General features: G+C 59.3%; 1 protein-coding gene across 3 annotated transcripts in view; it reads left to right on the top strand.

Annotated features, from left to right (window-relative positions):
* Zdhhc3 (zinc finger DHHC-type palmitoyltransferase 3) overlaps window positions 1–17,392 on the top strand; it is a 33,843-nt gene extending 16,451 nt beyond the window's left edge. The window contains exons 3-9 of one of the 3 annotated variants that reach the window (XR_216431.4): window positions 2,930–3,054; window positions 5,347–5,443; window positions 5,804–5,885; window positions 8,637–8,767; window positions 15,484–15,717; window positions 15,848–16,734; window positions 16,884–17,392. Coding sequence is in view for 2 of the 3 variants with exons in the window: in XM_005006836.4 (XP_005006893.1) it covers window positions 2,930–3,054; window positions 5,347–5,443; window positions 5,804–5,885; window positions 8,637–8,767; window positions 15,484–15,717; window positions 15,848–16,000 (822 nt within the window). In the remaining variant the exon portion in view is untranslated. Of the gene's footprint in view, window positions 1–2,929; window positions 3,055–5,346; window positions 5,444–5,803; window positions 5,886–8,636; window positions 8,768–10,211; window positions 11,498–15,483; window positions 15,718–15,847 lie in introns of those variants that run through there. The other 2 variants (XM_005006836.4, XM_003477016.5) reach the window with 2 other exon arrangements.
* The last annotated feature ends 82 nt before the right edge of the window (window positions 17,393–17,474 follow it).

The raw sequence follows: 17,474 nt of genomic DNA, 5'->3' as shown, positions 1-17,474 counted from the left end.
GAGTTCAAACCTGAGATTTGAGAAAAGGAAGAACACAAACACAGATCTCCTGCTTCAGGACGGTGCCGGGTCCTCCCCGGAGACGCCATGGCCTCCCTCGTGCTAGCCCGAGGCCCACACCTGCAATCCAACAGTCAGTGACATCCTCGAGACAATCAGAGGCTCCAGAGGCAAAGGGACTGCGTCAGCATCTCCAGCACTGCCTGTCTGGAGGAGACAGGTGGCCTTGCTCCCAGGACAGCTGTCAGAGGGGACCCGGGCCTGCCCCTGCCCCTGCCCCTGAGCCAGACCCAATGCCAGTCCCTTTGCAATCCTTGGCTACAAGTGTCAAGTCCTTGAAGTCACTGGCATTTCTTCTTTTTTTTTCGATGAACCTAGGACCTGAACTAGGGCCAGCCCTGCTGGGGGGGAACCACACTGAGATCTCCATTGTTCGCCAGTGCCCCAGCTCAAACCCAGGGCCTTCCATAGGCCACGCCCACCCCAGCACGCACACCTTTAGATTTAATCTTCTTTTGTTGGGGTTTTGTGGAACCCCTCTGCTGCTTTTCTGTTGATTCCTTTTCATGTTGTCACTGTCCCAGATGCTGGCTAAAATAGACATTCTTATCAAGGCCTGTTTCACCTTGGTGTGGTAGATGGTGGGCAGGTGGGCAGTAGATGGAACATTGTCTGGGCCTCACCTACTAGGAACCTGCTGACGCGTCCTCCTTCTGCTGCCGGCCTCGCCTGTAGACCCGATGGCCTGGACTGGGTCCCAGTTCTTGCCACGTGCTGACTGTGCTGTCTTGGGAGTCGCTGGCTCGCCCATTCCAGTCGCCCACCTGCTCTGTGACATGAGGGCTCTCATGCTTTCTACTACATTGCACAGGCTCATTGTCCCAATCAGCAGACAGGACGCCGTCTTGTCACAAAGCATTTAAAGCTGTGCCTGCCACAATAAAGCCTCTGATTTGTTATGGGCTCCTGGGCCGCAGGCTCCATGCCAGGCCCGGGCAGTTGGCTGGTGCCAAGTTGAGAGACACTGTCTTGGCCCAGGGTTTCCAAGCATTCAGGTGAGCGGTGTATGCTTGCGTGAAATGTGTTGTCTCCGTGCACAAGCTGTGGGGGCTCAGTCTGGGCCCCTTGGGCTCGGAAATGGCACTGAGGCGAGGAGGGGAGGCCAGGCTAATCCCGCCCTGAGGCCAAGAGCAGCACTTGGGGACCCCAGCACTCTGTAGGGCATGGGAGCCCTGGGGCAGAGTTACCCAGAGCATCTCAGGAGGCTGAGCAACCTCTTGGGGATTGTGGATTCCACAGGCAGGGTGTGTATTCCACATGGGGGCCCTGTGCAGGCGGTGCCCTGAGGTTGCAGCAAACTCTGGGGCTGGCAGGACGAGAAGGAACTGGCTCAGTCTCTGTTCTGAAAGCTGAGCCCTTTGCTGGTCTCCTGGGGAAAGTCCCTTTGCAGTTTGTCCTTGGCATGCTGTGCCACAGCACCTTCACACAGTTATCCCGATGCAGTTACTTGGCACTCTCCAGAGAAGAGTGGGGCCCCTGGGGTTTACTGAGACCCTCTCTTCTTACTCTCACCTTTCCCCACTCCTCCTCTCCAGCTACCCAGGGCCCCAGGCAACTCCGGACAAGACAGGGCAAGACAGGAGTAGCACTCTAGTGTGAAAGCTCACCTGGGGCAAATCCGTGTTGAGATTTATGTAGGTTTTTTCTTGCATCATTAATGAGTTTTTTTCCTTATTGCAAAAGCTAATAGAACATTTCAAAAACATAACCTCAGGCTCCCCAGCGCCTCCTGCCCACGTGCTACTCCCCAGCTTCCCTTGGGTTTCCAGGTTGTGTTCCCAGCCATCTTGGGTACCTTGTCCTGGGCGTGGCTGGACACACACACACTGTGTGCCCCCAGCGCTCTCGAGGGTTCAAGGGTACCCCCCTTTTCTCTTGTGCCACTGCTGCCGTCAAGCCCACTCCTGTCCTCGTTTTGTGTCCCATGGCTCATTCCCGCCGTCTAGGCTGTCAGTGACTCCGGAGTATCTTGGGTTTTGTCCACCCTGCTCTGACCCAGTTCACATAGCCCATGCAAGCAAGCCCTGCTGTCACCAGCAACTTGGGCCCCTGTGACAAGGCCGACCTTGCCCAGCACCCCGGCTGCCCTGTCCTTGTGTCTGTCACTCAAATGTGCCTGCTGTCCCTTCTGCCTCTGCCTGGTGCTGCATCTGCTGCTGTCCTCATCCTGCAGCACCGCCTGGAAGAACTGTCTGTGTGCTTGGGATGGGCCTGCAGCACCCATGCTGCCTCTCACTTTTTGTGTGGGAGGGAACCCGAGCCCACAGTTGCTCAGTAAACACTCCCACTGCGCTACAGCCCCAGTGTTTTCTGTGCACTTCGGAGATAGTCTGCCCTCACACTGGCAGCCCTCCCACCTCGGCCTGTTGAGCGTTGGGATTGCAGCAGGTGCGCCACACTGGCGAGGAAGATCAACTTTAACTTCTTAAACCTCTCTGGCTCCTTTGTGTAGGCGGCAACGTCCTCCTCCATGCGCTTTCAGCACCTGCAGCCGCTGTGGCATGCAGCTGCTTCAGTGGATCGATCCCAGCCCCAGGGGTCCCAAGGCCGCTCTTGAGTACCTGCTTGACTGCCCAGAACCTCGAACCTGGGCAGCCTGCATCCCATGCTCCTTGCTCCCTGGAGAGTGGCCAGCCCTGGGCTGTGAGGCTGTGAGGGCTGCTCCTGGCAACGCGACCCACGCATGCCAGGAGATTCAGCGCTGATCCCAAAACTGTAGGGCAGTCAAGGGGCCTCTAGAAGGGGACCGAGTTAGCATGAGGGTCGTTGTGAACAGAGCATGTGTGTGCGGCAAGCATGGAAGGAAGGACTTGTTGTTTCGGGTGACAGCGCACAGCCGCCAGCCGGCTCTGAGCTCTCCCCGTTGCAGGGAGCGGTGCCCAAGGGAAATGCCACGAAGGAGTTCATCGAGAGCTTGCAGCTGAAGCCCGGGCAGGTGGTGTACAAGTGTCCCAAGTGCTGCAGCATCAAACCTGACCGCGCGCACCACTGCAGGTACGTGGAGTGCCCTCTGTGCTGCACATGGGCACCACCGCGCACGTGCGTACCCTGGGCCGGGCTCACCTCCTGGTACCAGCTGGGCAGCAGGACTTCCAATCTTCCCAGCTTGGCCACTGTGTTAGCACCCTGAGTTCCCCGAGTTTCAGCCCCACCTGGTACAGGCCTTGGTTGCAGTGTGTGTAACAGCAGAGACTCCTGGCTTCCTTTACCTTGCATCTCCCTGACAAAGGCTATCTGGAGACAGAGCCTTAAAGATCATTTTGCCAGCCAGGTGTGGTGATGCACTCCTGTCAGCCCAGCACTTGGGAGGGTGAGGCAGGAGGATTCCTGGGCTACGTAGTGAGTTCTAGGCCAATTGAACAACACACCGAGACCCTGTCTCAAAAAAAAACAAAAAGATATTTCTTTCCTAATTGGCACACAAAATGAGGGCAAGAAAGCTTCCTCCACACAGCTCCCCAAGAGCCCAGCAGGGTCGAACCCAGTCCCAAACCTCCTTCCCATCACCTCAGCCTCGAGTTTGCCCTTTTTGGTTCCCTAGTTACTTCACTGAACATGGCACAGCATCATCCTGAGAGGACTGAAGGTTGGGCTCAAGACACAGAGCACCCCCAGGTCCCCTTCCCAGTGTGACCAGGGAGGCTGCTGTTAGGCTCATGGGCATTTGGGTAGCACGAGAGACCCGAGTGAGAGGTGGCCTTTCTGCATGGCCTCCATGGTCACCTCACAAGGAGGGTGCCATCCCCAGCACCGTGACATACCGGCCCCTGGCCCCACCCAGCCCTGGCTACTGGCCCCTTGCTCCCTGCTTCCTGCCCTGTCACCCACTTCAGGCAGGCTTGGGAGCATGAGCAGGGGCCAGTGACTAGCACTGGCCCCAAGATGGACATCAGCCTGGTCTTCCCCTGCCAGCTGCATGGGGGAGCGGGCTCTGGCCAGGAGGTTGGTGAGGCAGATATTGGAGTCCAGCGCTGTCCCATGTGCTATGCCTCTTGAAGGTCCGAATCTAGATGCCTGCAGCTTCGGGCTCTCCAGTGAAGTCCTCAGTGGACAGGGTGCACACTGGGTTCCCAGAGGCTTTGCAGAGAGGAGTGGGGCACACAGTGGCTCCTTCCCTCCCTGCCTGTGCCTGCTGCTGCTGAGGAGCCTGGGGTGTGGTGGCAGCCTGGTTCTGCCTGGTCAGTGTGCTGCCACGCTGCTTTATGACATGCAGGCTGGCCCAGCCACCTGGGGACCCACATCCCCGCATGCAAGGCAGACTGGGTCTGTTTGTGGTGGCCGAGCCCAAAGGCTGGAACCTTTTGTGGGAATTGATTGTGGGTGCCCAGCAGGAGCACCTGTGTGCACTGCTCGAGGCCCAGTGTCCCCGCTCCTAGTCCTGCGCGGCACAGGAGTCTGAGCCTGGTGGGTCCCTGGGCTGCAGTCCTGGAATATGGTAGGAGGAGAAGCACAAACATGAGTGGAGCACAGAGAGGCCTGGAGACCCGGCTGGCAGGGACACCAGAAAGTACCATTCCTAAGGCATTTGGGCTTTTGGTGCCCGAGCAGAAGGATAGGGAAGGGGCCTCTGGTGGCCAGGCCATGCCCAGCAGCATAGGGGAGGCAGCCCGGCACGCTTGGTGTGGGCTGGCAGGCCCTGCAGTGTAACCCAGGTGCTCCCTTGGCCTTGTCCAGGGCTTCTCTGAAGTGACAGGTTCCCCGGGGAGAGGAACCACACTGGTCCCCATGTGCTCCTTGCGTTGTCTGACACAGCCAGACAGCGTTGGAGAGCCTCCCCTGCTCCGGCCTCACCTCTACTATGTCCCATGCTGGGGAGCAGCGCCTCCCTGCAGCAGGCCCCCACCACAATTCTCTGAACCCCAGGAACTCGGGGGCCATCTTTCAGGCCAGCCCTGGCCCTCACGCTCCTTGGAGCCAGTGCCCGTGTGACCTAGCCTGCTTCTTGGTGGGACAGCCACTGCTTGCTGTTCATTTAGACTATACCCACCCTGTGCCTCTGCCCATGACAATCTGCCCTGGAGAATTCACCTGAAAGCCTGGAAACGGGCACCAGGAGGAGAGGGAGCTGGGGAGCTGTAACACTCTGCCCAGAGGGGACCAAGGATGCATGGGGATGGGGGGGTCCGGAGCCGCGCAGCTGGGGACACAGAAGGCATCACACGTGTCCTCACACAGTTAGTCATGGGTTTGACGCCGGCAGCAGTGAGCAGGCTACAGCTGGGGTCCCCGCAGTCCTCACCCCTCACACCTTGGGGCTCCCCTCAAGGCCCGCTGTGGTTCTTTCAGTGTTTGCAAGCGGTGCATCCGCAAGATGGACCACCACTGTCCATGGGTCAACAACTGCGTGGGCGAGAACAACCAGAAGTACTTCGTCCTGTTTACAGTGAGTACCCCACACCCTGCCCCTGGGAGCCCGGTCCCCTACCACTGCCCTGCCAGAGGCTCCAGCTCAGCAAGTGCTTGGCCCTGGAGCACAGAGACCCTCAGCCCCCAGGCACCTGCCGGAAGCAGTGCCAAAACAGGACCAAAGCAGGACCACGCCCTGCTGTGCCCCAGGGCAGGAGTCAGGAGGATGGTCTCTGCAACGCCCTCAGATCCAGAGCTTCGGGAGCTCAGACAGGAAGGTTACCCCAGTGCCACCCAGTGCAGAGAGCCAGCAGTGGAGGGAGGCAGTGCAGCCACCCCCACCCTCAGAGGGCAGCTACCCAGGGCTCGGCCCCAGCTGTGTCCTTTCCCGTTGCAGATGTACATAGCGCTCATATCCCTGCACGCCCTCATCATGGTGGGATTCCACTTCCTGCACTGCTTCGAAGAAGACTGGACGAGTGAGTACACTGGGCACCCGCCAGCGGTGAGGTGGGGTATGGCCTTCGGGGAGGGAGAATGCTGTGTCACCGCTTGGTGCCAGGGCCACCCTTGTTTTATTAGATTGCCTTTGAACCTATGGATTGGACAAGGCAGGACAGGCAGAGGCTCGAGTCTGCCTGCATGCAAAAGAGCAGCCCCTTATGGTCAGGCCAGCATACAGTAACTCAGCAGAGAGGACAGGCCTGCCGCCCACGCAGGCAACAGGGAGCCAGGTGGGAGTGCCCCTCCCCCTGGTGAAATGCTTGTGTGGTTTCTTCTGTGTGGCATTGGGGATGGAAGCTGGAGCCTCGAGTGTGCTTGGCAAGACTCTTCCACCCCCGCCTTAACAGGGCTATCTGTCACTGCATTCTAGTCCCGCAGACAGCACACACTTAACCACCTGCCTAGCATGCAGAGGTTTGTGTTCATTGCTATCTGTGGTGGTCGGTTATAGGATCATTGCCTGTTTCCGTGAAGCTCGTAGGCCAGTTCTTCCTGCTGTGGAAGTGTCTACTTATAGGCGTAGCTGCCGAGGAAGGAGGTCAGCCAGAAAGCTGCACAGACCCTGAAGGGAAGAACCTAGGCTAGGCAGCCTTGGGGTGGGCACCTCCTGCTGGGCTCGGTCTTTCACAGTCAGAATCCAAAGAGTTCTGATCCAGATGCCATGTGTAGCTGGGGATGGTGGTGCACACCTATAGTCCCAGCACTCTGTAAGGCTGAAGCAGAAGGGCTGCAAACTCAAGCTCAACCTAGACAGGTTGGTGACTCAGGGAGACCCTGTCTCAGAAAGTAAAAATGAGCTGAGGATGAGGCTCAGTGTTGGCTGTGGGGTCACCCCCCAGTGGTACTCATAGGAGGTACCACATGCGAAGGACCAGTTCCCCACAGTGTATGTAGTTACTATGTATCCCAGCGTGTACTAGTAAGAAATAGAATTTAACCAGAACCTATGAGGCCACCATCTCAGCAGGGGGCGGCTCCTGCCCCACCCCTCACCCACCCATTGGGCCTTTGCCTTTCCTGTGCTGTGCCCAGCTTCTGGGTTTCTTGCCCAGGCCCAGCAGAAGCCTGTGTTGGGGCAGGTGGGGGCTGAGGCTCTTGCCAATCTGCACAGCTGAGGGTCTTCATCGAGCTGCGGCCAGTTGGCATCTGTTCTGCAAGTCAACATGTGTACTCACCCCAGGAGGGCCAAGGTCCACTCCCGATGTGGCCTTGGCAACCTGATGGTCAGCTGCCTAGGAGAGCAGCACCCTGCTTCTGCCTCACAGCAAGCCTGCAGGGTGAGGACACCCAGAGGTCAGGCAGATCCCCAGGGCACCCAGCTAGGAAGAGAGCCCACCATGCAAGCCTTGGCTGTAGCAAGGTGCCCAGCCACCATCTGGTCAAGACTCCAGGTGGAGGGGACTGAGGACACATCCCACTGTCCCCATGGGTGACCACTGCTGTCACCACTGCTCATTCCCGGCCACTGTGGGACAGTCCACAGTGAAGGGCTAACTCATGAGAGCTGGGTGATTGGCAGGAGGTGGCACCACCCTTCTGGGTGCTGCCTTCCCCAAACCCTGCACCAGAGGCTCGGGCAGCCGAGGTGGGCAGGGCAGGGCGCTTCCCTCCCGGGGTGGGCACTTAAACTCTGATGAACAGGAAAGGCACATCACAGGAGCCGCCCTTGCTCCAGGCTCTGCTGTTGCTGGCCACTGCATCCCGACCACCCGGGCTGCTGGGAGCAGGACAAAGTCTAGCCCCTGCAGCTTGAGGGCAGCAAGACAGGTCAATCTTAGCAGGAGCAGGAAGAATGGGCCACCCCGTGAGGGGCCAGTGGGACGGGGGCTCACGCAGATGCTGGGGAACCAGAGCTCTCCACCCATCCGCCAGGCTGCTGGCCCAGACTATGCCCTGCCTGGCAAGGCCTGCGAAATGGGATCCAGGGGAGCTGGAGAGAGGAGATGGCCCTCAGCTCACCCCAGGCCAGCCTAGTCTCCCCTAAGCTCCTCCCACCTGTGACTTCCCCACCCCAAGGGCAGAGGCCCAGTGCAGAGTCTGGGGGGGAGCCCTGGAGAGTGCTGGCTGTGCTGTTCCCTCCCCTGTGCTGGGGGAGCACCATTCCTCCCGGGGTCTGGCTGCCCATGCGTGTTCCCTGTGCGCATTCCCTGTCTACCCCACAGCATCCACTCCCCAGCACTAGAGCCCTGGTTTCTCGTGGACTTTGTTCAGGTAAAAGAGCCTCTACGTAGAACAAGCTGTACCTCTGGCTGTAGGGCTGCTAAGCTCCAGAGCAAGGCTTGATGGGACCTGGGCACCCCTGTCACCCGCTTTGGGGTGATGCTGAAAGCATCTGCTGTCGGCCACGCTCTTCCACTGATGGCCCAGACTCTGGGGCCATGGTGACAGTGACACAGATGTCCCTGCGGGAAGGGGCTATACACCCACTATAACCAGGCCGAGCACTGGCAGTCAGCTTTCCCTCTGCCAGGTTTCACATCCCAGAGCCATCAGGTGCCCCTCGCCCTGCCCCTCACTGTTCTGGATCTGGTGGCTATGTAGAGAGGTGGCTCCTGGTACCGTGGTGCCGAGGAACCCCAACAACCTGGTCAGCTGCTGCTGCCCTGTGTCCCCACCCAGGGCCATGCTGGCCCCAAGGATGGCGCCTGGGGCAGAACCTCAGTGGGGTGCGGAGCCAGGTTGGGCTGGCCGCAGCGCAGCCCCAAGCTACGGTCGCTGTCTTGCAGAGTGCAGCTCCTTCTCCCCGCCCACCACGGTGATCCTTCTCATCCTGCTGTGCTTCGAGGCGCTGCTTTTCCTCATCTTCACCTCGGTGATGTTTGGGACACAGGTGCACTCCATCTGCACGGATGAGACGGTAGGTGGTGGCATCCACTCCCCCCAGGGAGGCTACATGCAGGCCAGGTGGGGGCTAGGTGCCTGGCATCCCTGAGCTCCCCCCTCCCGTCGATCTTTGAAGACACCAGGCCATGTTGGGTGCTGGGGATGCCGCAGTAGGGAAGGGGTCTGACTCAGCTGGGACAGACGAGGTCAACTTCCGGGAGGCAGAGGCAAGGCCTCCAGCGCAGCGTGTGCGTGCAGCAGCAAGGTCCCCACCCTGCCCCATCCCACTTGTCCTGTCTTCCGCTTCTCTGGCCTAGACTGGAACCTGCTCCCCTCCTGTCCCCTCTGCCACTTCCCGCCTTTCCTGTGGTAGCTAGAGTATGGAGGGCTGGAGTGTGGTCTTTTGTCCTGTTTTAGCTTTGGGGCCAGATATGAAGCTCTGGGAAGAAGGGGCAGCTGGTTGTCCTGAGAGTAAGAACAGAGCCATGAGGTCCTGGCTCAACTCCCAGGCTCCTAAGGCTGCTCTGAGCAGTGGCTTGAGCCCGGGCCGCCCCAGTTCTGTGGAGGCTTGTGGGAAGATAGCCACCCGCTCTGGACAGGCGAGCAGTGAGCAGAGGCGAGGGCTGGTGCTCCCCAAGCCGAGGTGCCAGTGTGGGGCCGGAGGCCCACAGTTGGAGGTCGGGGGCTTCCAGCCTCTACCCTTCCCAGGGGACTCGGTGGCCTCCCGAGGAGTGCTGTGCTCTCTCCGGCAGCCGCTATCCCTGGAGGGAGTTGTGGATGTGCAACAGAGCGTCTTCCCTGACCGATGCTCACTCGGTCCCTAGGCCGGGGACAGAGACTCAGACCTGGCCCTGCTGCCCATGACCATGGTAGACAATGCCCGCCTGGGCCACCACTTTTCCGCACAGGGAGCCTCACTCAGGCCCTGCGCGCGGCCGTGACCCGCCGAGCCCTCTCCTGTGCTGACCCTCGCCGGCCTCCTCCCCGTCGCTCCTGTCCCCCAGCCGCTTGCTTCTTGGCCTTGGACCAGTGACACTCACCCCAGCCTTCCATTTCTTGCTTTTTATTCTTTTCTTTGTCTTTTTGTTGTTGTTGTTGTTGTCTGCAAAGTGGTCACGGTAGCGTCAACTCTCCGACTCCCCGTGAATGTGTCCCACATGCACAGTCACCATTGGCTGTCACTAGGGCGAGGTCCTACCTATTCAGAAGCCTCCCCGCCCGCTCAAGCCCCCGGTCCCCACTACAGCCACGGTATCAGGGACCTCAGGGGGCACATTTCCCCTGACTGTGCCTATGCCCACCAAGAAAGGACTGCTTCTAGTGAGCCCTGCTAGCCAGCCAGGAAGAACGAGTGTTGCATAGGTGGCCTCGCTGCCTTCGTAGGGAAGCAGCTCCTTGGGCACCTGGAGGTGACGGCGGTCCCTCCCCGAATGCCAGCGGTGGGGTCCTGACTGAAGTGTGGTTGTTCTTGTTTTCAGGGAATAGAACAGTTGAAAAAGGAAGAGAGAAGATGGGCTAAAAAAACAAAGTGGATGAACATGAAAGCAGTGTTCGGCCACCCCTTCTCTCTGGGCTGGGCCAGCCCCTTTGCCACACCGGACCAAGGCAAGGCGGACCCGTACCAGTACGTGGTCTGAGCCCGCAGGCGCCCCACAGCGCCTCCAGCACTTCCTCCCGACCATTCTCACGAGTGTGTAGACCGAAAAGCAAAACGACTCCTCTTAAAACTTTTTTTTACCGTCTCGAGTAAAGCGGCTGAGCATTGCAGAAAACAAAAACAAAACAAAAACAAAAACTCCCCATGTTTTATTTTTGTAAAAAAATCACCCTTTTGATTTTCCGATGACCGAACTGCTCTTTTCCCTTAGTCATCCCTGGTCTCTGGCTTCCTCTCTGCTGTCTGTCTGGTGTGACTAACTCGAAGGTGCTGTCCCGGAGCGCTGTCACTTGTACTAACTGAGCGAGATGTGGCTGCTGCACACGGGCAGACGGCGCTGCCCACTGTGCAGGGGACCGGAGACCTTGCGGAAGACGCCGCTGGACCCCGGGGCCCTGGACGGTGGGACGGGATGGCGGCCTCCTCCCTGGCAATGGTGATTCCCGGCTCCTGCTCCACAAGCCCACACCTGCCTCGTGGCCGGGCTGGGAGCAGCAAGGGGTTGGGCTTGTGTCCTCCATGCTGGCAGTGAGGCCCCTGACAACTTGGGAGCACAGGAAGGGAAGTTCTAGCTCAAAATGCCTTACACAATCAAGAGGGAAGACACGCGAGCTCAGACAAGCCCGTGTCCCTGTGTCACATCCTTCCTTGCTACCCCTTGGTCCCCTCCCTGGGAGACGTCCGGCCCTCAGTGTTGTTCCCGAGGGAAACAGACCCAAGTCCGGCTGTGTGGCCTGGGCCACTTTCGTCCTGGCTCGGGCCAGGCAACGTCCCTGAGGTCGGCGACAGAGTCCCCTGGCTGGGCTTGGGGGACACTTCCTTCTCAGCTCCTCCAAGAGGAGGGCACCAGCTCGGGAAAGGGCCCTGAAATCGAGGACAACTGGTGGGTCCCTGGACTTCATACTCTGATTGGGTTTTTTTAAGCAGTTGCCACAAACCTCTGTTTGTGCTCTGGCAGGGTGGGGGCAAGGGGGAGGGTAAGTTTTATCCCACCGAGACCCAGGTGTGGAAAGTGCCGACCCAGTCCCAGGTGGGGACGCCCTGCCGCCTCTGCTCAGCCCGTGCTTCCACATGGAGCAATGCAATAAATAAAAACCTTCCCAACCCGCCCAGCCTCAATGTCTCTGTCCCCACCCGACCACAAGCTGGCAGGGGGTGCAGCTTTTGGATTTTTGAGGCCATTTTCAGATCGAGTGCACAGCTTTGGTTCTCTGTGAGCTTTTCTTCCTGTTCAGTCTCATTGCAGTGTGAAAGCCCGGGCCTGTGTGGATAGCTGTGCAGTACCCCCAAGGGGGACCCCCAGCGGGGACCAGCGCCAAGCAGTGGAAGCAATGCTCTCAGGGTATCCTTCAGGTGACCCATCCAGAGCCTCTCGGCCTGTGTCACGGCCAGGAGTTGACTTGTTCCTCCCTGCTCATCCATGCAGCTCCTCCTCCCCCAGCCCCCCAGCACCCCTCTCCTGAGAAGAGGGCCTCAGGCCTCCTGTGACTGTTCCTCCCACTTTCAGGAGGATGGGGTGGACCCCATCCCTTGGCCTGAGAGATGTACCGTGTCCCATCCTGGCTTCCACGCCAGCATGGCCACCTACTACAGAGGCCGTGACCATGGCTTCCACACAAAGGGCAGCCCGCCAAGGACCAGGCCTCCAGGGACGGAAGTGGGGAGGCCTGCTCACGGCTGCCAGGCTGAGCAGGGAGGCCGGGACCCAATGTGGCCACATCAGGCTCGGCAGCTGCTCTGTGTGCAGAACACATGTATTGTGTCTCCCCTGCCCTTTGAAGGACTTCCTTCCTGGGAGATCAAGAGGATGGGCAGCCGTTTGGCAACACCTGCCCTCCTGGTCCGAAGGCTTCCAAAGGAGGGAGATGAGCATTTACTTCACCACCATCCCACACACTCAGGAGGCTGAGGTGGGAGAATTGTCCCAAGTTCCAAGCCAGCCTAGGCTACATAGCCAGTTCCAGATCAGCCTGTCGCTGTCTCAAGGAAGCCTGCCCTCGAGCTGGAGCACACAAGGCCCTCCCCCAGGTGCGTGGGTTTTAGGTTTCTCTTCAGAAGCATCCCCCACCCAGTTAAAGGTGGGCCAGCCAGGAGAGGTGGGGGTCCCACCTATGAGGGCCCTGTGTTTCCAAGGGCTGGGCTGGAGCCTGGGCTCTGCATGCACTGGGCCAGGGCTCTGCTCCGGCGCAGGATCTCATGAGTGCAGAAAGCTGCCCCTACTGTAGGTGGTCCTGGCCCTGCAGCATCAGTGAACCCCAGCCCAGCCCTCTCAGGCAGTGGGGCGCTCTGAGCCTAGGGCACCTTCCCAGCAGTGCTGTGCAGCAGGAGATGCCTGCAGGTTGTCCTGCTGCTCGCTGGCCCCAGTGCTTGGCTTGGTGCAGCAGGGTCTGTGCCACCATGGAGGCGAGTGGGTCCCCTGCTACCCAGCCCCCTCCCCCAACAAGGGAAAGTCATAGAACAGGCCCAGTGCACGTTCTCCATCATCCTCTTGGGCGAGCTTTCTGGACCACGGGTACCTCCACTGCAGAACCAGCCCAGAAGGCAGCAAGAGAGGAAGCAAGAGACCCCAGGCGGGCATGACAACCGGGGCTGGTGACCGGCATGGCCACAAGGCTCACGGCCTGGCCTTTGGTTCCTGTCTGTGGGCCCAGCTCCCACAGGGCTGTCCCTTGGACTTTTAAAGATGGATCCAACCTGAGTCACCTTGCAGAAAGGAAAGAAGAACTTGCCAGGTGCCAGCACAGTGGCATGTGTCTGTGTCCTGGTACTTGAGGCTGAGGCAGGAAGATTGCTGGAGCCCAGGGATTCAGCAAGACCCTTTTGCAAAGACAGAAAGAGACTTCACTGCAGAACAAGCTGCTGGCAATACATCTCCTGAAGGGAAGCCTTTGCTGGCCCTCGCCTCCCTGAAGATGGGTATCAGTGACCTGAGCAGCACTGATTCCTCAGCAAAGTGGGGCCCTGGACCCCCGCCCTCATGGCAGGAGCAGGAGAGGCTAACCCAGCCATGCTGTCTTGGCTGCCTTGGGGTCCTCAGCTAACTCAAGGCATTTAATCCTTTCATGGTCGTTTTACTCTGGGCAGTGTTGAAGGGCACGTTGTGCCACATCGGTGAGTGAGGTAGATGACGACCCAGTGTTGTGTTTTGTTTTGTTTTTTTTATCGGTACTGGGGATCGAACTCACAAACGCCTGCTTGCAAGGCAGGTGCTTAGGCCACTGAGCTAAATCCCCAGCCCCAGTGTCGTGTTTTATGAGCCACCTTCCTTTGGGTGTTGCTCAACAGTGTCAGTCACCGTATTTTCAATCATGTTTGTAAAGAGCCTTAGGAAAGAGGATACCAGAGCTGCTGCAGAAAGTGAGGAAAACATGGGAGAAGTGCGGAGGGAGGGAACATGTTGAGGGGCTTCATGGCAATGTGTCTTACTGTCGTGCATTTTAAAACATTAGACCACCATTTCCCCCCACCCCCACCCCGTACTGGGGATCGAAACCACGACCGCCTGCTTGCAAGGCAGGCGCTTATACCACTGAGCTAAATCCCCAGCCCCTCAACCACTGTATCTTTTGACCACTCTGTGTAACTTATTCACCTTTCTCCAGTTCTCTCTCTCATGCCCTTTTCTATTCCAGTGCCCCATGTAACATCATTTCCTCACATGGCTTTAGTCACCTTTCCAGGTGATTGTTCTTTAGGTTTTCTCCAGTTTTCATGACCTTGACCTGATTTTGTTTGTGTGTTTGGTACGGGAATCGAACGCACGCCCTCGCACTTCCCAGGCAGCGCTGTGCCGCTGAGCTGTACCCCCGGCCCTGGCCCTCGTTGACCTTGTTTTGAGTGGAGGTGAAATGCACAGCCCTGACATGAACCACCCTTGACTTTGGGTCCTGGACACTGACTGCATTGGAGCTGCAGTGCGGGTGCTGCTTTGTCCGACTCCAAAGCCGTTTCCTCACACCCTTGGACCCGTCCGTTGTGCAACTACAGGCCAGGCACTCTTCGGAGACACCTTGGCTCGCGTTAGATGTCTCTGTAGATCCAGGGAGGCATTTGGAGCCACTGCCCCCATGTTATTTCCTGGGCGCGTCGGGAGGCAGAGTGGTAGAGGCTTTGTTGGTGGTACTGGCTGCGATCGATCATTGGTGGCATCTGCGTCTCCCTCCTGTGAGGCTGCCATTGTCCCTTGGTGGCTAATAAGGCCATGTCCAGAGATCCCATTCTTTAACTTCCAGGGTTTTTTTTTTTCAAGAAATTTAAATGTCTGAGACTCTGTGTGCCTCAGTTTCTCTGTGAGCATACGGAAAGGATTGTTCCAGGAAGGCTCTTAGGGGGAACAGAACACTTAGGAGCAGGTGCACAAGACTTTCCGAGGTTGGGGCTCAGTGGCATAAGCACCTGCCTTGCAAGCACGTGGTCGTGAGTTCGATCCCCAGTACCAATTAAAAAAAAAAAAAAGACTTTCTGAGGTAGACTGGAGCTGGGTGAATGCCCGCCACACTTCCAGCCAGTCCTCTCTGTGCAGAAGACATGGAGCAGGCGGGGGCCATGCAGGGGGCACGCCCCCGAGAGGGTGTGGTTGCCTGGCTGTGTCCTTAACCCCTCGGGGCTCCCCCTACCCAACACACTCTTTCTGTGGCCTGGTGGCCGAGTCACAGCCAACACGCAGAGCCAGGTGAGTGGGCAGCTGGGGAGAGGCCTCACGGTGTCCCTTGCATGATCAGCCCTGCCGCTGGCCCTGTACCCGCCGTAAGCCTATGCCCGCCCAGCTGCCCCTGCATGTGGCCCTGCTTCTCCCATGGCATCGTGTCCTGCACGTTCCCTTTGCCCGCTCGGCTGCCTCATTCCAGGCTTGCTGCCCTGCCAGGCAGGAGCAGCCGGAAACCTAGGAAGGGGATGTCTTGGCACCTGGGTGGCCCAGGCTGGGACTTGGAGCCGCTGGGATGTCCCCACTGGACCCTTGTTCCTGAGGGAGGAAAGCTGGCAACAGCGGGAAGTGGGGGCCTGCTTGCTGTGCTGCTCTCCTGTCCCCACCCAGGCCCATCCACAGGGGCCATGGGGACAGATGTGCTGACCAAGGCCTCTCGTCCCCCCAGGGCATCGAGCGCCTGCAGCGCAAGGACCAGCCCCGGCAGCAGGCATGCAGCTGGCAGCCGGTGAAGGAGACCTTCGGTGGAGACTTCTCCCTCAACTGGTGCAACCCCTTTTCCAAGCAGCCAGAGATCCCCCTGGACAAGGACTTAGTACGGCAGGCCTCACAGTCAGATGCAGATAACGTGGAGGCCACTGGGGAGCCGCCGCCGGAGACCAGGAAGGAGGACTATGTGGAGGTGATAGACGAGTAACTGCCTTTGGGCTGGAGTACACACTAAAGGTGGCTGCCAGCACTCTCGGGGTGTGACTGCAGTGCCCCACTCGAAGGGTCCCCCACCCTGTGTCCTCCTTGCTTCCTCCCCACAGCCCAGTGCAGGACTGACAGCAGACACAGCTGCGACTTCTCCGAGTTCATGCGACACCAGGGCTCAGAAAAGACAGCCACACAGCCTCACCAGCAGGGGACCCGCACCCCAAGGCCCAGGCTTCCTGGGGACACCAGCTCCCCTGGGGCCATAGCCTCTGCTGGGCATGAAATAGGAGACCAGGCTGCACCCTGGCCCATGGCCTGCCACACCACCCTTCAGGGGAGAGGGCCCCGCACCCACAGGCACATACACTCACACTCATACCACACGGTCACACACACAGGCAGGAATCACCACAGCCCTGGACCCCAGGTCCTCCCCGAGGTAGCTGGAGCAGCCTGCAGCTGGCCACAGCCCCCACCACAGGGGACCCTGGAGGATCTCATCCAGGACCCCAGATGCTGCCTCCCTCTGAGGGGCCAGCTGAGTGGGACCCACTGCAGGTCACCTGGTTCCCTGAGAGGGGTCATGCACCCCAGAAAGAAGGGAAAACGGCCCTGCCCTGCACACAGCTGGAGCCAGGGGACAGGCCCTGGCTGCTGGAACCCCTCTCTGGCCTGTGTGCAGGGGTTCAGGTCCTGTGATCTCCTGTGATCTCTGTCCTGTGCCTCTGAGCCACTGCTATGGCTGCCTTAGGCCCCTCTCTGCATAATTACTGTAGGGGACCCACTCCATGCTCAGCGCCCCTGTCCAGCCCATGTCCCCAGCAGGGGCTGGGGCAGGCCTGGAGGAGCTGGACCTCTGCGTCCAGGCCCCTCCCTACTCCAGGAGAAAGTGTGGGTCACTGCCTGGGACATCACCTCAGGACCTCGAGAAAGGAAGGCGATGGTGACCTTCAGAGGGTTCAGACCTCATTCCGAGCCTCCCAGAAGCTCCCTGGCAGTGGTAAGCTCTCTGAGCTCCTCTGTCCCCTGGCGGCCCCCCAGATCTGTGGTTACTTGCCCCCTGGCAAGGGCTACCCCTTCCTAACCCTGGCCCAGAGCATGCCTGCTCTGCCTGTGACAGGGTGGGGGCTCTGTCCTCCCAATCCACAGCACCTGAGTGTCCGTGAGCCCTTCGAGGAGCCGAGCTGGCTCCCGCCCAGCTTGGCAGCTATGGGAAAGGTGTCTACTGGCTGTGGTGTCCTCAGTGCCCCTCACCCAGCAGCCCTGCATGACTGGATGCCAGCTGTGCCCTGAAAAGACCGCACACTGGGGAGAAGCAGTCCTTGGTGCCCAGAGAGGGCAGGGGTCCTGGTCACTGTCACTGGCGTCAACTCTGTGGGGAGTGCGGGCCAGGATCGGAGGCCTGCACACAACCCTGGGTCCTGGGAAATGTGCAGGACAGGGCTGCGTGGGCCAGCTGCATTTCCACAGAAGTCACTCTGGAAAAGGAGACTAGGAAGATGATGCCCCCTCCCCAAGGTCACAGGGGAGTCCCCTGACTCAAGTCTCATGCTCCCACTCGGGGGACACCGTGGCCTCCTTCCGCAGTGGCAGCTGCCACATAACATTCCACTGAGCCTCGCCTCTTTCCCGAATAAAGAGAGCTACCTGCCTCTGCAGTGAGTCCCCTGTTCTCTCAGGCAATCCTGGTCCAAAGCCCTGGGCAGTGCCTGCCTTGAGGTTCACCTGGGGGACCTCGAG

The sequence above is a fragment of the Cavia porcellus genome, unplaced genomic scaffold (genome assembly GCF_034190915.1).
Source record: "Cavia porcellus strain 051 isolate PalLab524CR breed Dunkin Hartley unplaced genomic scaffold, mCavPor4.1 scaffold_14, whole genome shotgun sequence".
Classification (NCBI taxonomy): Eukaryota; Metazoa; Chordata; class Mammalia; order Rodentia; family Caviidae; genus Cavia; species Cavia porcellus.
The sequence above is the reverse complement of the archived record's forward strand: the minus strand, read 5'-3'. Positions and strand labels throughout refer to the sequence as shown.